General features: G+C 37.0%; 1 protein-coding gene across 6 annotated transcripts in view; it reads left to right on the top strand.

Moving 5' to 3' along the window:
* The window catches only part of FTO (FTO alpha-ketoglutarate dependent dioxygenase), a 216,738-nt gene that overhangs the window by 30,504 nt on the left and 165,477 nt on the right, over nt 1–20,757 (top strand). For 4 of the 6 annotated variants that reach the window (XM_015873817.2, XM_015873820.2, XM_032447001.1 and 1 more), the window contains exons 2-4: nt 5,646–5,723; nt 10,600–11,266; nt 16,107–16,250. In XM_015873817.2, coding sequence (XP_015729303.1) covers nt 5,646–5,723; nt 10,600–11,266; nt 16,107–16,250 — 889 coding nt within the window. Of the gene's footprint in view, nt 1–5,645; nt 5,724–9,515; nt 9,623–10,599; nt 11,267–16,106; nt 16,251–20,757 lie in introns of those variants that run through there. The other 2 variants (XM_015873818.2, XM_015873821.2) reach the window with 2 other exon arrangements.

The following is a 20,757-nucleotide window of genomic DNA, read 5'->3' as shown; positions in this document are numbered from 1 at the left end:
TGCATTTGAATGATTTATCATTTAAAATTTCTATTATAGTTACATAAAGTACTAAGCCATGTGTAACCTATCTACGCTCAACTGGGTGAGAAAATGTCCAGTTCTGTTCCATTAACAGCCACTGGCTGAAGAGTAATGTTCCTGTAGGTTAAAACAACAATTAAGGGGCACTTAACATCTCGAGGCGGTCAGAGAGGGGATACTGTTAGCAAAGACACTTTTCACACATTGCTGAGCTGCCTCAGTGCATAAATTAACTCGTGGTTCAGTTACATCAGTCAAGTATGTTGTATGTATGCATGACTGGTCTGTGTGTGTGCCAGAACCTGGGCCTGCTGATTTATGAGGGAGGCAAAAAGAGTCTGAAATCAGTAAGTAAAGCCAGGCAGCACCTTCACAGGAGAAAGCATCAAGCAGTCCTTTAGACAGCTGCTTAGTTACAGAGGTTGGTGGTAGAGCTGAGGTCTGCTTGCGTCGCAGTGGGAGAGCCAGATGCATGGTGTTGTATTAAATAACCAGCGGGCTGAAATACAGTGTTGTTCGGAAATGGAGTTATGGGCTGTTAAATATCGCTAGTCATAGATAACCTGAACGCTTGTTTATAGAGAATAATATAAGTTCTTGTCATTAAGATGAAAATGGTTTTGGCATATAGTATCGTGGGGAGGGTGGAGGGAGCTGTAGGATGCAAAGCACAGAGTAGCATGGTCAGATGCCTGCCAGTATTTCTGACAGAAGGAATGTAGCACGGACGAGGCTGTTGGTAAATCTTGACTATAATGAAGGGTAATCTCGAAACATAACATTTTCATGTGAATAAATGGTGCTGTAAAATTGGCCAGTCCCTTAAGATCTTTTAATGAGCGGCATTTACAGAAATAACTGGATGAAAAAAAAAATCTGAAATCTAATATATGTGATAATGGAGAAATAAAAGCTGTAATAGTGCACTTAGAATGTATTTTTTATTACTCTAGGTTTGCTTCTGACATAACTGTTTTCAGTGAGCCGCTTGAAGGATCTTGGTTGCTCTGAAGTTTTAATAGGTAACACTTGGAAAGCTTCATGCTTTTAAAGAAATGTCAAATTCAGAAATCACATTCCTGCTTTAAGTAGGTATCCCAAAGTTGATTTCTATTTTTATAATCATGCGAAAGAATGTTGGGGGAAAAGGCTGTGGAAGTTCCTGTGAAGTGATGGCTATTTGTTTTTTTTTTTGTAAATGGGATCTTATTATGGCATCACAAAATTTTGACCATATAAATTTAATATTCTTCCTTTCTCTCACTTGAGAGCATTGATGCTTTTCTCCATCAACGACCTGAAGTAAATCCACATTCTGCAACAGTTAGCTTAAAAACAATGGTAAAACCGCATAGACCCCACCATGCCTTCTTATGGAAGGAAAAAGCTAATAGGAGGGAGGGACTTATGGAAAGCCCAGTGTTTGTGTCTGAGGTTGAATCCTATCGTGAGAGCATTCTTTTTGAGTAGGGAATGCAAGTGCTGCCTTCCTAACTCTGATAACCTCTTGTGAAACAAAAAACTACTGATGAAAACAATATGAAGGTACAGATGATACTTCCTTTAACCCAGACCAAAGCAACTGCCCCTGGAAGTTTGCTGATGGTGCTATTTTCAGCATACCTGGCACACTGGTACTTGCTTGAGGAGGTGATCCAAGTCTTCAGCCTGTTCTCAGCCTTCTGTGGAATGTAGCAGATGGTCGGTCCCCAGCTTACTGAGTGTATGATATCCTTGCAAGTAATGAAAATCTGACTGAGTGAAATCAATAATTGTAAAAATAGGAAGACAACAGGAAGATAAATGCAACAGTCAGATGTTTGGTTTGCCTGAATCATCTTTCCATGTGCCTTCTCCATAGCAGGATTCATCTTCTCCTTTATTCTGTGTAATGCTGATTGTAAGCTGAAGGTATGTACCCAGCAGTGGACTGCAAATTGCTTGCATTCCCTCATGTGTTGGAAATGCACTTGTCTGAAGTTTCAAATTGCCCTGTTTTCCGAAATGTCTTTTTTGGGGGGAATACTGAGATGTTCCTTTCCAGGGCAGCGAATAACAGCCATGTTTTTGGGAAACAGGATAATTTGAATAAATCATATATTTTAACTGCTCATGTAAGGGAGTGCTTGTTGTAGAACTAAAAGTCAGCATGTCTAAATATTTGATTGTCATTATTGTCTGTCCGTGTCTTGGATTTGTGATTGACTTTTTATGTTTGTATGGGATGGTGCTTCAGGCCCAGAGAGATTCCTTGGTGTAGCAAAGCTGAAGCTTTCCCCTGTGTTCATGGGAAATGCAGGGCAGCAAACAGCCCTGGGGGTTATCTTGGAGGCAAATCCTGCTGGCATTGACTTAAGTTGGATTCTGTGCTTAACTGCAACTTCTACAGTGATTTCATGAGTGCATTTTGTACTAACTACTAGAAAAACTATTTTTCTGCTTAATGCTCTCAGATTTTTTTTATGTGTTAGAAATTGTTGAGATGTTATGGCCTTAAATTTGTTTTCAGCAGTAATTTCAGTAATATTTGAGTGCAGGTACTTTTCAATATGTTGTTTCAGCCAAAACAATGATCAATCAATTGGACAGAGACTGTTCCCTTCTGTTTGATAAAACTCAATAGAAATTCTACTTTGTGGCAAAGCTTTGTAGCCTGGTTATCGAAGTTCTCTTTTACAATGAAGGGGGACGTGAAACCTTTTGAGAATGGAATTAACCTGCAGGGAAATGTTAGTTGCAAAACTTGACACTGTCCTGCTCCTTGACTCAAAAGTGTCAAAAAAAAAAAAAAAAAAAAAAAAAAGTGTGAAAGAAAATGGCACCCATCAACATTCATCAGTGCTTGCTGAATGTTTCTGGAGACCAAATAGTGGATGTGAGCGCAGTGAGGCAGCAGGTGCTGCATTTCAGCAGCGGCGACAGTGACAGTGGTCACCTGCTGATGCAGATTGTTATGAGCATGGCGTAGGGGCTCTTGCTCATGGCTGGCCACATGGTTAATGGGAATGACAGCGTTGCAAAATAGTGTGTTGTAGCTGAGGATTTGCTTGATCACATAGTGCTCATTATATCTGTTGTGGTTTCCATGCAAGTAAATAGGAGGCATTACTTTCAGAGTGGCCTATGTAAGTGTAAAAATCAGACATAAAAAATGTGAGTGTGTGAATGAACTGTTTTGGCATTAATAATTTTCAAATAAACAAAAAATAAATCCAATTTAGCAATATATTTTTAAGATAACTTCAAGGAAAGGCAATTTTTTGTATGCAAGGGTTTACTTAAGGATTAGACGCGCTCTATGCAGTGCTTATGTAGCAGTGCTTACACTTGGCATCAACCAGCTGGCGCAGCTAGATCCTCAGACTTTCTTTTTTTGACTTTTTGGAGGTAGTAGAGAGTGGCTTGATGCTTCTGACATCCGTGTGACAGCTTCTCGCATAGGAGATGAGCAGTGCGTTCCACCACCCAGCTGTGTGTATTAGTCTGTACATCAGCTGAGGCACGGCACTTAGCCAGATCTGACAATCACATGTGAGCGAGTACTACCTATACACAAGAGTGCATTTCAATGTTGTGTGTGTTTTTGCCAGGAGGCTGAGACTTGACAAAGAAATTGTCAGAATCTCTCTTCTTCCCACCTCTTTTTCCCACAGTTGAGTCCATGTTTGAAATGCAGGATTTTTATTTTTTTTCCCTGCTGTTTAATGGGCTTTATTTTACAGCTGACAAAAGCAATCTAATGTTTTCAGTGATTTCATGTAATAGAATTGTAGCAAGCTTTTCATAATAGGAGAGAGTTATTGTTTTGGAATATACAGCATATTAGCATGTCATTTTCTGCCAACATAATCTGAAGCTGCATTATGCTCTGCTCCCCTGATGACTTGATGTCAATATATAATGTGTCCCCAATGGAAACTAGAGACCTAGAGAAATTACAGTCCTACTTTCCAAATTCCAGTGCTGCTGTGTTGTTGGTCTTGTAAGAAGAACAGCAGACTGAGAATGTGGAGATGAGTATGTGAGAACTGTCTGCTCAGATTTGTATTTGGCTATGCTAGTAGTTATAAACCTTAAAATCTCCTACACTTCTTTCTTAAGTCTGTCTATCTTCTGTCTTGGTGCCTAAATTTCAGTTGTTTGCCACCACTGAATAAAATGTGTATTAGCGTTTTTCATAGCTCACCTATCCTTGTTTAGGTGTTTGTTATGAACCAGGAATTATTACATGTAATACTTAACACCCCCTTCCTGCATTTTATAATAGGATCACCAGAATGTAAGAAATCTGTTTTCACTGTATATGGAACATATTAAAGAGTTGCAACCTGAAAAGATTATGAAAAGGGAAATTTATGAGAAGAATAAGAAATGTTGCTTTATAACGATGAGTTCTCTATGGAATAAGCAATCTGCGTTGACATCTAAGTGATGAAATATGCAGTTGTTTCTGTATAAATATGCTTTAGAAAAGTGTTAGTAACCTGCTCTTCCATTTATATTTCTTTTAGTTATGATGTTTCCTTTGTATCACAATTCTACTCCTTTAAAAACCTTGTTCCATTTTCATCTGCTCTTCTTGCAACAAGTTCAGAGCAAGCTGCAGTTTCAGTTATTTCTGCTGGTAGTGCTCATGTAGCTGAAAAGATTGCTGTAAAAATGAGAATTTGAATCCTTTTGTTATCTGGAATACTCATAACAAAAAAGGTTCTTTCAGTTGTATTCCTATTAGTAAATTTTGGTTAATAAACAAAGCTTTTATAGAAACCATCTTGGCAGGATAAAAGAAAAAAGAAACTAAGGAAAAAATGCAAGTTTTCTAGGCCAGTTTTATTAGTAATAAACAAACAACAGCAAAACAGATCTTGGAAAACTAAGCTCTTTTTTTTTTTTTTCTTAACAATTAATCAGTGATAGTGTCGGCTGAACATTGGTGGGGATCCCTTATTCTGTAACAAATTGAGATTTGAGATAGAGGGGCAGGGAAAACCTCCATGCAGTCAGCTGGTTCTGTGGTTGCTGCCAGCATCACATCAGAGTTTTGTTGCCTGCTGGAACAGTACATGCTGAGAATGGAGTTTTAAATATTATCAACAATGGTTTTCAGTAGATGGTTGTGTTTTCTGCTTGTTGTGATTTTTATTTTTTTTTTTTTTAGTGTTTTTCATTCATACTCCCATTTTAACAATCACTTCAAAATGTGGCCAACATTTAGGCTCGTTATTTTAATATAAAATTACTAAGCCATTAAATGGAATATGTGTTCTAGGTCCACAAAACAAGGTAGAAGAACAAAATAAGAAATAGGTATCGAAATCTAAGCTCAGACTTAGTTTGAAGAATGTTGGAGCAACATGGATTTTTATCCGTTTAATGAGGTGAGATTTAAAGAATTATTCTCTGAAATTACATGAGGTGAATTGCTCTTAAGTGGAAAATCTTCACTGATTTTTGCATCTATTTATTCTTTATTTTTTTTCCAGAACTGGTGAGAATTAATGGCACATTTGCTGTTTCTGTACAACAAGTTTTATTCTTCATTTTATCTTGTTCCTTAGTCTAACTTTGTGTTCCAATATTATTAGTCTAACTTTGTGCTTTAATGTTATTTCCCAAAACAGAAAAAAAAGCTTCTTGAAGAACTTGGAGAGGGCAAACTTCCATACCTGACACCAGCTGATGCCGATTTCCATCATTTGGTAATGTACTTCTTTTAACTATGCTTGTTTTAAACCAAAGTGGCTGCTTGCATTCAACGAACAAGACATACCGTAAGAACTTCTTCTAGTTCTTCCTGATGACTGGTAAAAGTAACAGTGAAATACGACCTCTAGAATCAACATATTCAAGAATGAAAGATTCAAACTTAATTTGATTCAAGGTGTGAGCAGTTTTTCAAGCTCACTTTTTCTTACTTCCATATTGGAATCTATAGGGATATGTATTAATAATTATTGAAGTGACAATCTGTGTTCTAGGAGTAACTAAATGCCTTATTTATTTTCCCAAAGTGTGTAGCCATGCAACTCATGTAACAATGAATCACTGTTTCTTATGCTTCATGGAAATAAAGCTAGTGTTGTCTTTCTTTTAATGTTTTTGCAACTTGCTATATTTATGATTTGAGAAGATTTGGCAAAATATGAAAAATGTTTCTTGGCATGGTTAAGCTTTTAAACAATAAGTAACCCTTAATTTTGCAGAGAAAATGAATGGTGAAAACTAGAATGCATGCCTCAAATGAAACCAAACAGAAGTGAAAACAGGCCAGCTAGCTACATGGGAAGTAAGCCAAATGAAAGTTTTGAGGATTACCATGAAATGAGTAGGAGAATATTCTGTATCTGCCTTGGATCTTTTTAGGTCAGCTAGAAACCATATGGCAGGAATTGTAGGTTAAATCAGATCAAATCCAAACACAGTAAGATAAAAGGCATAAGAAAGAATCTCTTAACAGCTATAGCATTACAGGAATGTCACCTGCCTTTCATTGGCATATGGCTCTATATGATACCACACTCCTCACTGGCAAAGATGATTTTCTCTTTCATAGGATGTCAATGCCAAGAAATGTTTTGCACATTTAACAATTCCTCTGTTGGGCTCTGGATTACAAGTCAGGAGCATAAAATCAAACAGTTTTATCATAGGATGGCAGTAGTGATACTGAGCATTTTGTATGTTTCCCTTACATTTCTACTTGATTGGAGTTGTAAGGTGCTTAGGAAAAGCACAGTTTTCTGTAATCTTCGAGTGCTGACCATAGTGGAAGTAAGCTCTTGGTTGGGATCGTTACCAGCTGTAAAATGACTTGCAGACTTGCTGTTGTGGTGCACTTCTGCGGGAGTGGGAAAGGAAAAGTGAACAAGATCTTGTTAGAGAGTTGTTTCTTCTCTGAAAAGAAGTTCTTTTCAGTCTGAAGCCAGTGTTCAGGAAGCCTTTCCTACTTCAGAGACTCGAGCAGCTTGGTGTTTTCTCTGTGCTACTCCGGTAATATATTCCCTCCTGATCACTTTTTATATCTGATCTTGCCCAGCATCTTTTTTTTTTTTTTTCTTTCTTTTTTTTTCTCCCCCTGTCTTTTACATCCACAGTCTTACAGAGCTGACAGGAAAAGATAAGTTATTGCTCAGGCTGTCCAAGTAGCAGCTCCTTTGCTTGGTGTTAGGAATTTATAAGTGGAAGAAAATGAGGATAAACAGACAAATCTGACCTACTCAAGCCTTACTGGAGTTCAGATTCATTGCAGTTGCATTATACAGAATTGTAGTTTGTGTATTGTTTGTGTACGCTAGGGACTTCTAAGTATATATGATAAGCATCATGTCTCTTGAATTCTTTCTGAGACTGGGAAATGTCTCTTTCATCACACATGCAGATTTTACAGGTTCTTTGATGGGAAAGAGTGGGTAAGAAGGATAAGAGCTTGAAGTCAACTGATTGGCAAAACATAATGTTGCATGCGATAAAGTTTAGTTCTTTAGTCTGTCTTCCCAGGAGAGATCTGCCTTGCTTCTCTGAGGATCTGCCCTTTCTAAAGCAGCATGCTTCCAATGTGTTGTAAAGCTTAGTTGGGTTGTAATTCAGAAATTACTGTCTACTGACAGGTATGGAAGTGTACAGTCTGAACAGAACTAAACAGTTCCATCACAAGCAGAACTTCACTGACATCCTCTTCCAATAGGTTTCATGACTGATGAAGGATTTCAGAAATGGGCCCCAAACTGTTGGCTAAAGCATTGTAATATTTAAGGATGTTTGTGAGCAAATAAGTCTGTATTAAAAAAAATTTTAAAAAAGGGCAATATATGAATATGTGAAACACAAACTTATTTAGTGGTGTATCATTTTATTTATCAAGGTGTCCTTTGTTGCTGATTTCCAGCTTTGTTATAACTTTAGTTTACTCTGTAGGGTGATGGATATGGAAGTCAGAACATGGGTGTACTTGAAATAGTGTATGTGACATTCAGATGGAGAATCAACCATCACATGTGCCTTTTTTTTTCTTGTCCTGTGGTTGCCAGTCACACAACCCCTTCTTTTTTTCTCCCAGTGAGCAGTGAATTGACCTTTGATACTTGCTGTCAGAGTTACAACATGCAGTACATGATTCCTCCCTCTTCCCCATCCCCCCAAAACAACGAGGTGTCCAGTATGAACCTAGCATTCACCCTGAGCTCTGATCCCTTAATGCCTTCCTTATGTTAGACATAGCACAATGACTTAGAGATTTAAAGAAGACCAAACTGTTTTCTTGTCGTGTGTCAGAAACGTGTTTCCATTTCCTGACTTCTGAGATAGCAGGGTAGTGTTAAGATTAAGGTAGAATCTTCAGTGTGACACGTAAAATTCCATAATGAAGCAGTTCTTAAGCATATAATCTTAAAACACAGTCCAAAGGTAACATGCCTCTGACTTGATCAATAAAAGGATATGGAAGCCATTACCTTGGTATTTTGGGAGGGGAATGCAATATTGTTTCTTTGGTTAAAAATAAGATGAAAATGGTGTGCTTCCTCTCTAGCACATGATTCCAAGCATTTAATTGCTTTACATCATATTGTTATTTCCCTGCTTCTCTAATAGTTTGGAACTGTATGCGTGTTATTCATACCAGCAACACAGTGTATTTAGTGATATAATAAAAGATTGCAAATATATATGTTGTATATGCTTCTATATGCCATAGTAGTCTATATAATGTAATTGTTGGTTAATCTGAACTGCAGAAGCATTAATGAAACCATTGATGCAGTAATCTTATGTCACAACATATTGTTATGAAGAACAATTATGAAATAACTGTTAATTCCCATCAACATGTGCCCACATATCTGACTGTCACTATAAATACACGAAACCTGCAGTTACTGCCTTCAGTTCTTTGTCATTAAGGTTTTTCTCTTTCATAGTCCCATTCAAAGGCTGCAAACAAAAAGCACTGACTGAAACAAGTTGAGTGGTTCATGACCTCTAATGGAATTGTTCCAGGCTCTTGGCAATTGTTTCTCCTGTTTATGCTCAGTTCTTTTAATGAAAGTTGGGATCCAGTTTTCTGTGCTGGAGATTATAGAAAAACCTTCAAATAAATATCTGGAAGTATTTTTAAGCTTTGGCATGTAGAGTTAAGCATGTAAATACTCTTGTCAGGAATTATTATTATCTGTATCTATTATTGTGATATCAAATTAACTTTTTCCCCTATTTCCAGGAAACTACTTATCTGAAACTGTAAAAATGTGTGAAGAAAGGGAGTTAGCGTCTCTCTAAGAATTGACCAGCAGTAGTGTCAAGTTATGTAGATGGACAGAGTTTTATCATATTTAAATATTACTGCTAAAACAGGCTTTTTTTTACATTCACCTTCTTATTAGATCCATAGTCATATAAAGTCTTCTGTTAAATGTTGTGAGTTAACATGTTATGATGCTGATGTAGAACTGTTTGCATGCAGTAGAAAATGTGCGTACTGAGTGACTGGTTTGTATTTTCAAAAGATGCATTTTAAATGTCTTTCCTGAAAGTCAGGTTTAGATCCCACTTAGAAGAAGGAAGTACTAGTGAAGTGGTTTTGAGCTCAAGTAGGAGCCCGCAGGTGTGTTGTAGGCTGATATAATGCTTTTGTGGTAGTGGTTTTGTTTTGCTAAAAGCACTTTGAACATAAGCTATTACATGAGAAAAATACTTAGATCAGTTTTATGCATCTGTGGGCTCTAACCCTGTTCCCAGTGCCTTCAGGGTTCACCTTTCCTTATTTCTTTTCCCATAGCACCATCAGTATCTACCTTTTCCCTACAGCAATGACTTAGTGAGAAGAGGAAATGAACTTAGTGAGCAGTTCTGAGCTTCCAAAGTATTGATTGACACCCAATAGAGTCACACTGCAGCTTTTTCCTTACCAAGGGCAATAGTTTGCATTGGTTTCTATTATCTATAAATTGCAATGAAAAATACAGTTAACATTGTCTTCTTAAGAACTTATTCTCTGAGTGCGTGTCTGTTTTGCAGAACAATCTCAACAGTAGTTAAAAATGATTTACAGGCAGCCAGTAAAAGTTGCAGTTATGTAATGCCTTCCTCCTTAGAAAGTGATATTAATGAAGTAAAACTCCTTCCTGGAGTGGGAAGCAGTGTGTTACATGCAAAGCAAGATGATGCTGGTTAGCAGTGTCATGCTTTGCTAGGAGTTGCTACATATAAAACCTGCTGAATTCTGATCCCTGTCTGATAACACAGCTGGTGTGGTCAGATGGGGACGTGAGAATAAGGGGTGCTGACGATGGGGGGATGAGAGTGAAACAAGTTTGGCAATTTTTATAATCAAAAAAGGAGGTCTAGCTGGCATCTTGATGAACGTGACAGTAGAAAGGTTATCAAGGATAGAACAGACTGCTAAGGAAGTCTTTTTGATCTTGGTCTTTGGTGATTCTATGATCAACAAATACTGGCATCTGACATTTCTCTCTTTCCTATATTCAAGACTCAGACTTGTAATTTGTCAATTTATTGTTGAATATAGTGAAGTACTTGTTAAAAAAAAAATAATTTTTTGTTGTTCCTTTTCTCCTTTAGCAGAAGACCAGATATTCCAAGCTGATTTTCAGAAAGTCGGATTCAGTACCTGCAGAGCTCCATCAGGTGGTACAGAAGGGCTTTTTGACCCTCCGGAAACACGATTGTTTTTTTCAAGATCTTGTAAGGATCAAAGGAAAAGATTTTTTTACCCCAGTGTCTCGTATATTAATTGGAAATCCAGGATGCACTTACAAGTACTTGAATACAAGATTATTTACAGTTCCTTGGCCTACTGAGGGTTGTGAAATAAAATATTGCAGCCCTCAAATACACGATGCTTGTAAAGCATTAATCAAACTTAATGACTACTTGCATATTGAAGCAGTCAAGGCATTACAAGGACAAAGTCTGTTAGACACCAGAGATATCAAAGACGCTACTGTAATAGATAGGGACCAAAATTTTGCTACTTCGCTTACAGAGAAAGGGTCTTTTTCAAAAGATCAAAGCAGTAACAACTGCAACGTACCAGAGGATGACTGCACAAGTCTAAATAAGAGAACATCTTATAACTTGACTTTATTAAATTATATGGATCCGCTACAAATGCCGTACTTGAAACAAGAGCCTTATTTTGGAATGGGGAACATGGCAGTGAGTTGGCATCATGATGAGAATCTGGTTGAGAGGTCAACAGTTGCTGTGTACAGCTACAGCTGTGAAGGTGAGTGGTTCTCAGCTTTGCAAACAGAACACTAGAATTTGGATTTTATTTGAATTTGTAAATGTTAATTTGCATGTCATTTTCAGTTGACTTCTAGTACTTCCAAAAATCCTTTGTTTCCTTCAAAACATGAGGAGAATTCACATTGATTTTGAGAGGCTTTGGCTAAAGACTATTATATAAAAACGATAGCTTATGTTTTTTCATTCATTATCTGTTGTTAATTTCCATTTTTCCATCAGTCCACCTAGCAAACTCAATAAAAGATTCTCTAACAAGTCGATGTCAGATTCTACCCAGTGCATCCATGTAATTTGTCTACTTAATTTTCTAAGCATAAATAAACCGTCTTTTAATAAACCACTGTCACATTTGAGACAGTGAGGATCTGTGGAATCTGCTTATATGAGAAAGCTGGAGCTCGCAGAGCTCTGCAGCTGGTACAGATTTCTTCTGCCTGGAGGCAGAATCCCCAGCCTGTTCAGAGTCTGAACAGCAGGAGCACTGGGAGCTGAGTGATCTTATGGCATCCAGGTTGCTCTTTGACTGTCCAGAGATGCACAGCTCTGTGCTTTTCTTTTTACTTCCCTTTGCATTTTGGTATCATTTGTTTTGTGCTTATTTCAGTAACTGTTATTAAAGCATGCAGTGCTATAGATGAACTAACTACCTGCTTGTTCATTAGTTCACTTTTTGGTGCCATAGTGAAAGCTTGATGCTGGAAACTTTGTTTAGTGTTTATTTAAAGTAGAAACAGTTTTTAATGTGCCACTGAAGAAATCTGGAGCCAAAACACACATGATGGAACAAGCTGATACTGTAATTAGTATCACTGTTTCTTTTGCACGAAGTACATTTTAAAGCAGCAAAATAAGATAGATGTCTTGCTGAATGCTCATCTGAATAGTAGTTCCAAATTTTGATCCATTTAGGATGTATAATAATACATTAATTTACACACGCCATGTGGGAATATTGAGGTTAAAAACTTGTTTAGAATTTTAAGATAATTGGCTAATGACTGATTCTTGTTTCCTGCTCTATTTATGGAAATGAATTGCAATCCAAATACTGGTAGACTAAGAGCATTTTCAGAAACTGAATTTAATTCATGGATGTGTTCTAGTGAATATCTTTTGTAAGTTTTGTAGAGAGTTTTGTTTCTCAGCAGAGCAATAGTTGGTGCTAAAAATGCACTTTGAAGTAGAGGTGTTTCAGGTGCCATCTTAATGGAGGGGGAGAGTAACCAACTCACTGCAGATGTCCATCTTCTTTTCACCTGAATTTACCACAAACGAAGTTTGAGGCTGGAGATGGATACTTCCTCTGGATACTTTGTTGTATCTTGTTTGGTTGCTTTCTGTAAGTAGTAAAAATAATAAATAAAACAGCTCTGTTAGCTGGCAAGGTAATGCTAAACAGCTTAGCAGAGCTGAGGTGAGCTGTATTGATGACTGATCCAGAAGGAGCTCTCGTGCTTGTTTTTATCACTGAACTTAATGATTATTTCATTGCTGCAGGAATTGGGAATAAAAATAATTCATATTTACTACTGATGTCACTACCTCACTAGGTTTGAAAATAAGAAATTCTGAACTTGTGGAAGTTGTTATGAATTGCCATAAATCTATATTTGTAGTTGACGAATAATCTCAGCTATGCATTGCTTAATGGAAAAAGTTGTGGAAAAGTGTTTTGTACAGGATGAGAACAACAATATTAAGTGACTTCTAATGTTGGTAGTAACAGACATGTTGCTTGTTGAAAGAATAGAAATGGTGCTTAGAGAAATAAATATCGCCTTGATATATTTAGACAACGTATTCTAGATGAAAACTGATAAGATAAAGGTCAACAAATATTTCAGTTCTTGGGCTTTTCTTTGTGAATGTCAGTTGCAAGAGAAAGCTAATGTTATGGGTATCGATATATAGATTACTAGTGTCTAACTAACTTTTTATGTTATGGCTTTTCAGTAGTAAGGCAGATGAAATATCTCTGGGTATAAACTCAATTTGTCCTGCCAGCTACTGAGAAACAGAGTATGGTCTGCTCTTTCGTGGTTCTGTTCTTACTGATAGGTTTGAGCTATTATGTTGTGGCAAGCTTGTTAACCAGTTGCACCATTCCTTTTGGGGTACAAGTATAAAGGTTTCTTGCAGGACAAATTCTATAACCATTAACAGAGTTCAAAACTGCAGATAAAACTGTCTTTTTTCCATTAAGTGCTGCTGTGTTGGACCATTTCTGTACAGTTTACTCTAGAATAAATACATGTTCTTTATGTGCTGTGCATATGTAAGGCCCACATGATTTACTCTCATATACCTAAGGTTTAGATGCATTCAAATGTTTTCTCTTAAATATGAACTGTTAACTTACATACAGCATTCAGTCATGCTTGAGGGATGACATAGAGAACTTTAATAAAGTTTCATGTTATGTAAAAGTTTGTCAGTGCTACCTGGAGATGTACTATGAGTGTTAAGATGTTTTTTCCACTTCTGGAGTAGTTTGCATTTGAAAGCTAGTAGCACCTTTCTTCCATTTGTTACCAAAATAACATGGTAGGAGCATTCAGTTTCAATTGCTGCTGATAATTATAAGGTGCAATAATTGAGAATACAGAGAAAAGGAGCCTGTGAGCTACATTTGAACTCTGTACTTAAGCAATAAAAAATTTATCAAACTGCAAAAAATAAGTCATTTTAACGAGCACATTCCAAAGGTGCTGGATTTATGAGGAGACCCCAGGAAACTTTCATTGAAATTGCTGTCTCCGATTGTAGTTCTATATTTTATTGGTGCCATATTGTGAACAGTGCTGCTGCCAAAGTGAATGGGAAAGCAGCATAACAGAGAGTTAACCCAGAAAGGTTACCTCTTTTTATAATATCCATGATGTATTGGATTAAAAATGCCTTGAAAACCATCTTATTTGCAGTTTTCAGAGATCTTTTTTTTTTTTTTAAATTAAGTTACGATTTATCCAAACGGGTCAGAAAATATGAAAGCCCCTCAAAGACTTTAGTATTGATTTTTCTGAGTATTTGCTCACTCTTGTTTTCTCATTTGTGTGCTCCTTGATAGAAAGGCCTAGAGCTGCTCCTGAGCCAGAGCAGCAGCCAGAGGAGAGCAGCAGCAATCAAGAGGAGATATGGGGAATGGGTTTACAGTAGGAGTTTCAGTTGAGGTCTGCACACTGGCTTTTTGAGATGTTTTGGCTCTCTGCTTCCTGCTGGTAGGCAATACTTAATTGACACAGAAAGACAGTTTATTACTTATTGAAGGTTATCTCCAGCTAAACAAACATTGCAGTAACCGTGCGAGATGAATGACTTGAACATTTAGGAGTTCAAGGTCGCTTATCTGCATGTGATATAGTAAGATTATAAATCTGTGTTTTGGTATTTGTGTTCTACAATGAAATGAATACTGAAGTTGTGGAAAATATTATACAAAAGCACATTTGCAATGGGCAGTGAAAGAGACACACAAACTGTTGTTAACTAACAAGCAATAATTATGCATTCTACATTGTTGATGATTTCTAACAGTTGATTGCCATTTTGTGCCAGCTGCTTATTAGAACTTCATCCTCCCTCTGTCAAAATGCTCTGTTACATTGGCCATAAGACTGTTATGCCATGGCTCCCAAATACCTGGTTATAAATGCTGGCTGTGTCTTTCAATTTAAACTGTTCTTATACACAGTTTTACAATTTATAATGTAGTGAGGTAAGCTCTGAAAATAGTTCTGAGGGATTAAGCTCTAAATACTATTTTTATGCAGTGGATTATTTTTTCCCCAAGCTTTACGTGCTTGTGTTACTTAATGATAAGAAAAGCGTTGTGACTAATGCATTGAATCTTCATTGGCTCTTCCACATTATCTATCACATTTGACTAATAATATTGAGAAAAGAATGGCAGTTAAGATTCTTGGTGATTTCCTGAACCTCATTGGTCTAGATATACTGTTCTGTGAATGTAGCAGGAGTGCTAAGTCATGGCTTGAAGCAGTGATGGAGCACCTGGTGGGAAGGCAGGGCCAACCCAGGGGATCTCAGGTGCATGCAGTGTACCTGAGCAACTGGAAGGGGTGGAGCCAGGATCCATCCCTTCCCAGACCTCATATAAGGGTTGGCAGTGGAGGAAACAGATCTTGCTGGAGATCCCTGCCTACCTGAGGCCTTCCAAAGGTAATCTTTTTTTTTTGTTTGTTTCTATGTCTCTGTATGTTGTATTTGAGCAGATCTTCACTTGCTGCAGCTTCGGACTTCACTGCTACTCTGTCATTGCTGTGCTTTCCATTGCATTACATGTGCACATTATTTCATCTTTGCTTCAGTTTATGATTTAGTGAAATTACAAATATATAAACAAATCTCCAGTTTGACTTGAAATAATTTTTAGAAGTTACCTATTCTTACATCAGTGATCCACCTATTTCATCTTTTTTTCCTTTGCTTGAAGTTTTGGTAATTAGTGAGAAAAGCTGGTATCTGTAAAACTTTCATTATGTGTATTGAGTGGCAGAAAAACTTGAGTCCATTAAGAACTTTGGTTTGCCTCTACTTGGTAGTTAACATGAATTTTTCATCTTAGTAAAGTTATTTGCAAGAAATTCTTAATCTCTTATGTTATTTCGGTACCTATTATGTACTTTTGACCTTGGAGAAGCTGATTACACCAGATGAAGATTGTGAAAAATTTAAGCCTATTAAGACTATACCAATGTGGGTCATCATTAAGTGTGTATTGCTTGACCAGATATTGTATTTTATGGTTGTCATCTTAATACCTTTATGTTCACTTTTTCCCTCCTCTTTTTTTAAAGATTCATCAGCTGAAGAAACGAGTGATTGGAACCTGAAGGGAAGAGACCCAGCTGTTTGGCATGTAGGCTTGAAGGTAGCATGGGACATAGAGACGCCTGGATTAGCAATACCGCTTCACCAAGGCGACTTCTACTTGATGCTTGGTAATTTTCAAGGGCTGGGAAGTTGAATCTTCTGTTGAAAAACACAGAAGCTGATAAATTCTCGCTCTTTCAGTTAGTGGTCTCCTAATTTAACAAAACAAAAGATCTACCTTGAATATATGGCAAATTCTTCCTATCCTGACCAATTCCAATCTATTTTGAGGAACTTTCACAGTTTTTCTTTTGCTTCAGTGAAAAAACAAAAATTGAGCATTTCTTCCCCGTAAATTATATAGTTGGAGTTGATAGTTCAAGTCAGACTGGAGAACATAAATAAAATTTCCTCAGATCTTGTGAGATCTTGAGCTTTCCCCGTCCAATTCTTATATTTGTAGACACCAGTTTTTGTTGTTCTTAATGCAGTTTTACTAATTCACTCTTAAGCATTTACTTCTGCTTTGTTTAACAAAAAAAAACAAAAAAAACAAAAAAAAAAGCACAACTAAACATCAATCCCATTCTTGATGTTTGGGTTATGAATTGGTTCCATGCTACACAAACTCTGACTGCGGCAGTTATAGTTTGGTTCTTGAGGTATCCATTGTACTCATCTGGGGATGTTTTAGTGGTCACCTGTTTTAGAAATGAGGACATGACATTCCCTTCATTCAGCTGCACTTCTCAGTGTGTGTATTTGAACATATCATTTCCCAGTACTGAGATTTTACTGAGATCATAATGAGCAATGCTGCCATACTTTGAGTCTCAATGTCTTGTATGCAGAAGACTGGAAAAAAAAAATACAGTTAATCTGAGCTCATTTACTTGAAGCTGAGCTCACATGCTCAGGTTTCTCAGGCAAGGCAAGGACTTCAGTTAAGTCTTGTTGGCACAAAACAGTTTTCTCCTTTTGCTTGTGTCTTTCTTGTGTTGTTGTTGGAACAAATTGAATCATAGATCACACAATCAAAAGTATGAACAAACTCTGACATTGTTGTGTTTGCCTGCGAAGCCAATTAACTAAACAGGCACCTTTTGAAGGACAGGGAGGATGCTTTCTGTTCCCTATTTGTTTCTTTGCAGGTAGATAATATGGAACTTCCCTAGGATGACATTACCACATTGCAAACTTATTAGGCTGACCAGTTTTCTTCATTTTACTGTCTGGCCTCTTGACAACTATGAGCAAAGTTTAACTAATATGTGCAGTGCTTTTGTTATCATCTTTAATAAATAGTACCAGTTTTCTTAGTTACTTCATCAAATCATGTGCACTATTATCAATGAAGTACCTGTATAAAAGAACTGGGCTGTCTGTGTTCATAACTGCTTTGAGATGTGAACAGAAAGGGTTAAGATGCATGCACCTTTGGTACAGTGGTGTAGATCTGATGTGCCTCCATTTTTATATTTGGAAATATATCTCTATCTATCTATCTATCTATCTATCTATCTATCTATCTATCTATCTATCTATCTATATTTGGCAATAGCCTGGAAGAGGACTGAGACATTTCTTCTATGAAAGTGAAGTTTAGGTGGCAGCTAAACATCCCTAGAAAGGCAGTTATTAATCTGTTTGATGCCTGAACAAATACTGCACAAGAAAACCTTTCATCTTTCCTGACTGGAAACCTTGTTCTTGATCAGCCTTGCTGGGCAGCGGAATCAGAAGGAAAGTAACAAAAATAATGGTCAGACCCCTTGCTTTATTGCATTGTATTGTAAATTATAGTTGGCCAAGTTACCAGATTATAAGGATATTTCTCATTCCCCAATGGCATTTATGTACCGTAACTATAGTATTGGGAATGCTCTATGAAGATCAGCTCAGAGAGTTAGTTTATTTAACAGAAAACGTGATTATTATGTTTAGATGGAAACAATGTTAAACATTCTTCAGAGGATAATGTGTAAATCGCTTTGGTATTATTGCTTCACAGGGAGCTACAGTTACTTCTGTAGGCCAGGTGTTAAATAATCTCTTCTGGCTTTGCATTTTTTCTCAGTTACTTAAATAATATGTATAGGTAGATGTATTTGAGTGTTACTAATTGGCAGCAGTCCGCTAGTACTCTCAAACTTTAAGTTTCAGCGTACATCGGAACTGCCTTTGTCATGTTCTGTTGCTTGAGGTGAGAGATGGGCAATATTGATGGATGTATACAGCTCTAGCGTTTGTTTTTGTTGTTGTTGTTTTTGCCATGCAGGTTTTATAAACTGACTTTTCAGGGGAGGCATCTTGAGGATATGCCTAAAGGATAAAATACGATTTTTTTTTTTCTAGGAGGTAGCTTGACAGTAAAGAATACAAGTCTAGCTTAATTAATCTAGTTCCTTTAAATGTCATGCCTTCCAGAACATCATTTCAGTAAGTGTAATCATCTTGCTGGCATTTTATTAAAAGCAGATCAAGGAGCATGCTAAGTATGTAGAAAATGTAATATTACGATGAGTGTTGCACCTCAGGGTATTAGCTGGTATCATCTGTTGATGTAGAGGGACCGACTGGAAGGACTATGCTCTTTCTTATGAGCTTTGACTCATCCAGCTGGAGCAACTAACTTGCAAGCACTGCAGGTCTGTTATTTCAATTTCTGGAATGGTGTAGTGCTTACTTCATTATGTAAGCACTGTAAAATACTGATGTGTCAAATTCAATATGCTGCTTGTAATTGAAATCAGGTTCTAATAATTCCTGTGCCCTTAAAACCTCAACTGTTTCCTAATTGTGTGTGTTAATCTAGTGTATAGAAACAAGGTATCTTAATGTTTCTTTGAGAAGATTACTAATATAGAAATCAGTGAATCCTAATCTATGGGTATTTCATAGTACTACAAAGGATATTTATATTTGTTTTTAGTACTTCTGGTAGACATTTAGAACTTCAGTTTATTCCTCTCTTTAGTGGCTCTATGTTTTTCTGGGTGGAATTTAAATAAAATGCAGTCTTAAAAACTTACACCTTCATTCTCAGCACTCCTATTCAATTGACATAATGAGCCCTAATGCATGTTGGTACTAACCATGAGGTGATCAGATCCATGCATTTGAAGATGTTACGATGGAATTAATGAATGTTACTTAAACACAATGGAATGGAATCCTTAATTAATTAATTCAGTAAGATGGACTTTTTTGAGGTTTGACTTTCTTGATATGAAAAGATTTGCTGAAGGCCTGCAAGTCTAATGCATAAAACCCCTCAAATCTGAACTTTATATCACTCACAAAACGGAAACACTTTAGCCCAATTTAGAATAATATATTGGTCTGCAGGGGAAGTGCATACTGAACCCTGCTGTCTCAAGTACACAGTCAAGGGGTGTCTAATATGAAACGTGTTGGGTGCATGCAATAAATCCAAAACGTGTGGAGGTGAGCAAAGGGCCCCATCTGCTCTGCCCTAGAGCATGCTTAACTAGGGTTGTCATGGTCTTAGTATTAAATTGGAATCTTTCCCCTGATCTTTGAGTTAGACACAACCAGATTGGCAAGCAGATTTACAATTTTCACTAATTTTCCTACCATGACTTCAAAACATGCTTAACAAAAATACACTCTGGACTTTTTCAAAGGGAGAAGATTTACTTTTCTGCAGCTGTTTCCCATAGATCAAGCTCTTGCTTGAAGGTTAGGGTTTTAAAACAGCATGAAGATGAATTTGGAATCTTATACCCCTCCCCACCCACTAGCAGATTATAGTTGAAGGAGCATCAAAAAATTATTTTCATAACCGTATAGAAGTTGGATGCACACATTGCAGAGGTTGGCTTGTGGTTAGAGATAAGTATTAAATGGAAACACTTCCACATGCGTATAGTAGCTCATTAAACTATTTCTAGGTATTTAATCTGCTTCTATTTCCACAAACTAATTTGAACCCTTTTTGCTCCCTAGCATCTTGAACGTGTTGGAGTTTTTTAACCCCATGTTTTTTTGACTCCACATTTAATCCAAATGCTATATTCCTTGATTATTAAGACTTCGAACCCCAGAAACTTGTCGTTGCTGGACTTTGATCATGAAGTTTGGTGAATTCCAGACATCTTTATTTAGTTCAGCCTCTTAATTCATTTGGCGTTTTGTTTGTGCACACTTTGTTGTTTAAAAACTAAAAATATTTCTTAATTAGGGCCAGATCATCCTTGTAGATTTCTGATATGAAAGACAAGTGCTGCAAGACACACTCCATTGACCTGTAATTTCCTGGGGATGGGGACATGGATGGTCTTCCTGGTACTTTCTGCTGACTTACAGTAAAATTAGCTTGACTTGGTTTTCTGCTGTTGAAGCATTACTAGGAGGTGGCTGAAAGAGGAGCTGGTTTCTATCACATCTTGTCAGTCTCTGTAACCAGCCCCTTATGTCCAAGAGTACCACATGATTTGTGGGCATAAGTGTGTATTAAAATCATTTAATTAGTGTTCCTATAATCAGATGAGTTAGATAAAATGGCACGTGTATGACTTGTTCCTGGCAGTTACTGCTATCTTTGTTTTTTAGTATGTATTTGCAAGCCATCAGTCAACTTTGAGTGCTGCTATGTGCTTGCATAGAAATCAA

The sequence above is a fragment of the Coturnix japonica genome, chromosome 11, assembly GCF_001577835.2.
Source record: "Coturnix japonica isolate 7356 chromosome 11, Coturnix japonica 2.1, whole genome shotgun sequence".
NCBI lineage: Eukaryota > Metazoa > Chordata > Aves > Galliformes > Phasianidae > Coturnix > Coturnix japonica.
Note: the sequence above shows the minus strand (reverse complement) of the source record. Positions and strands in the feature narration are given on the sequence as shown.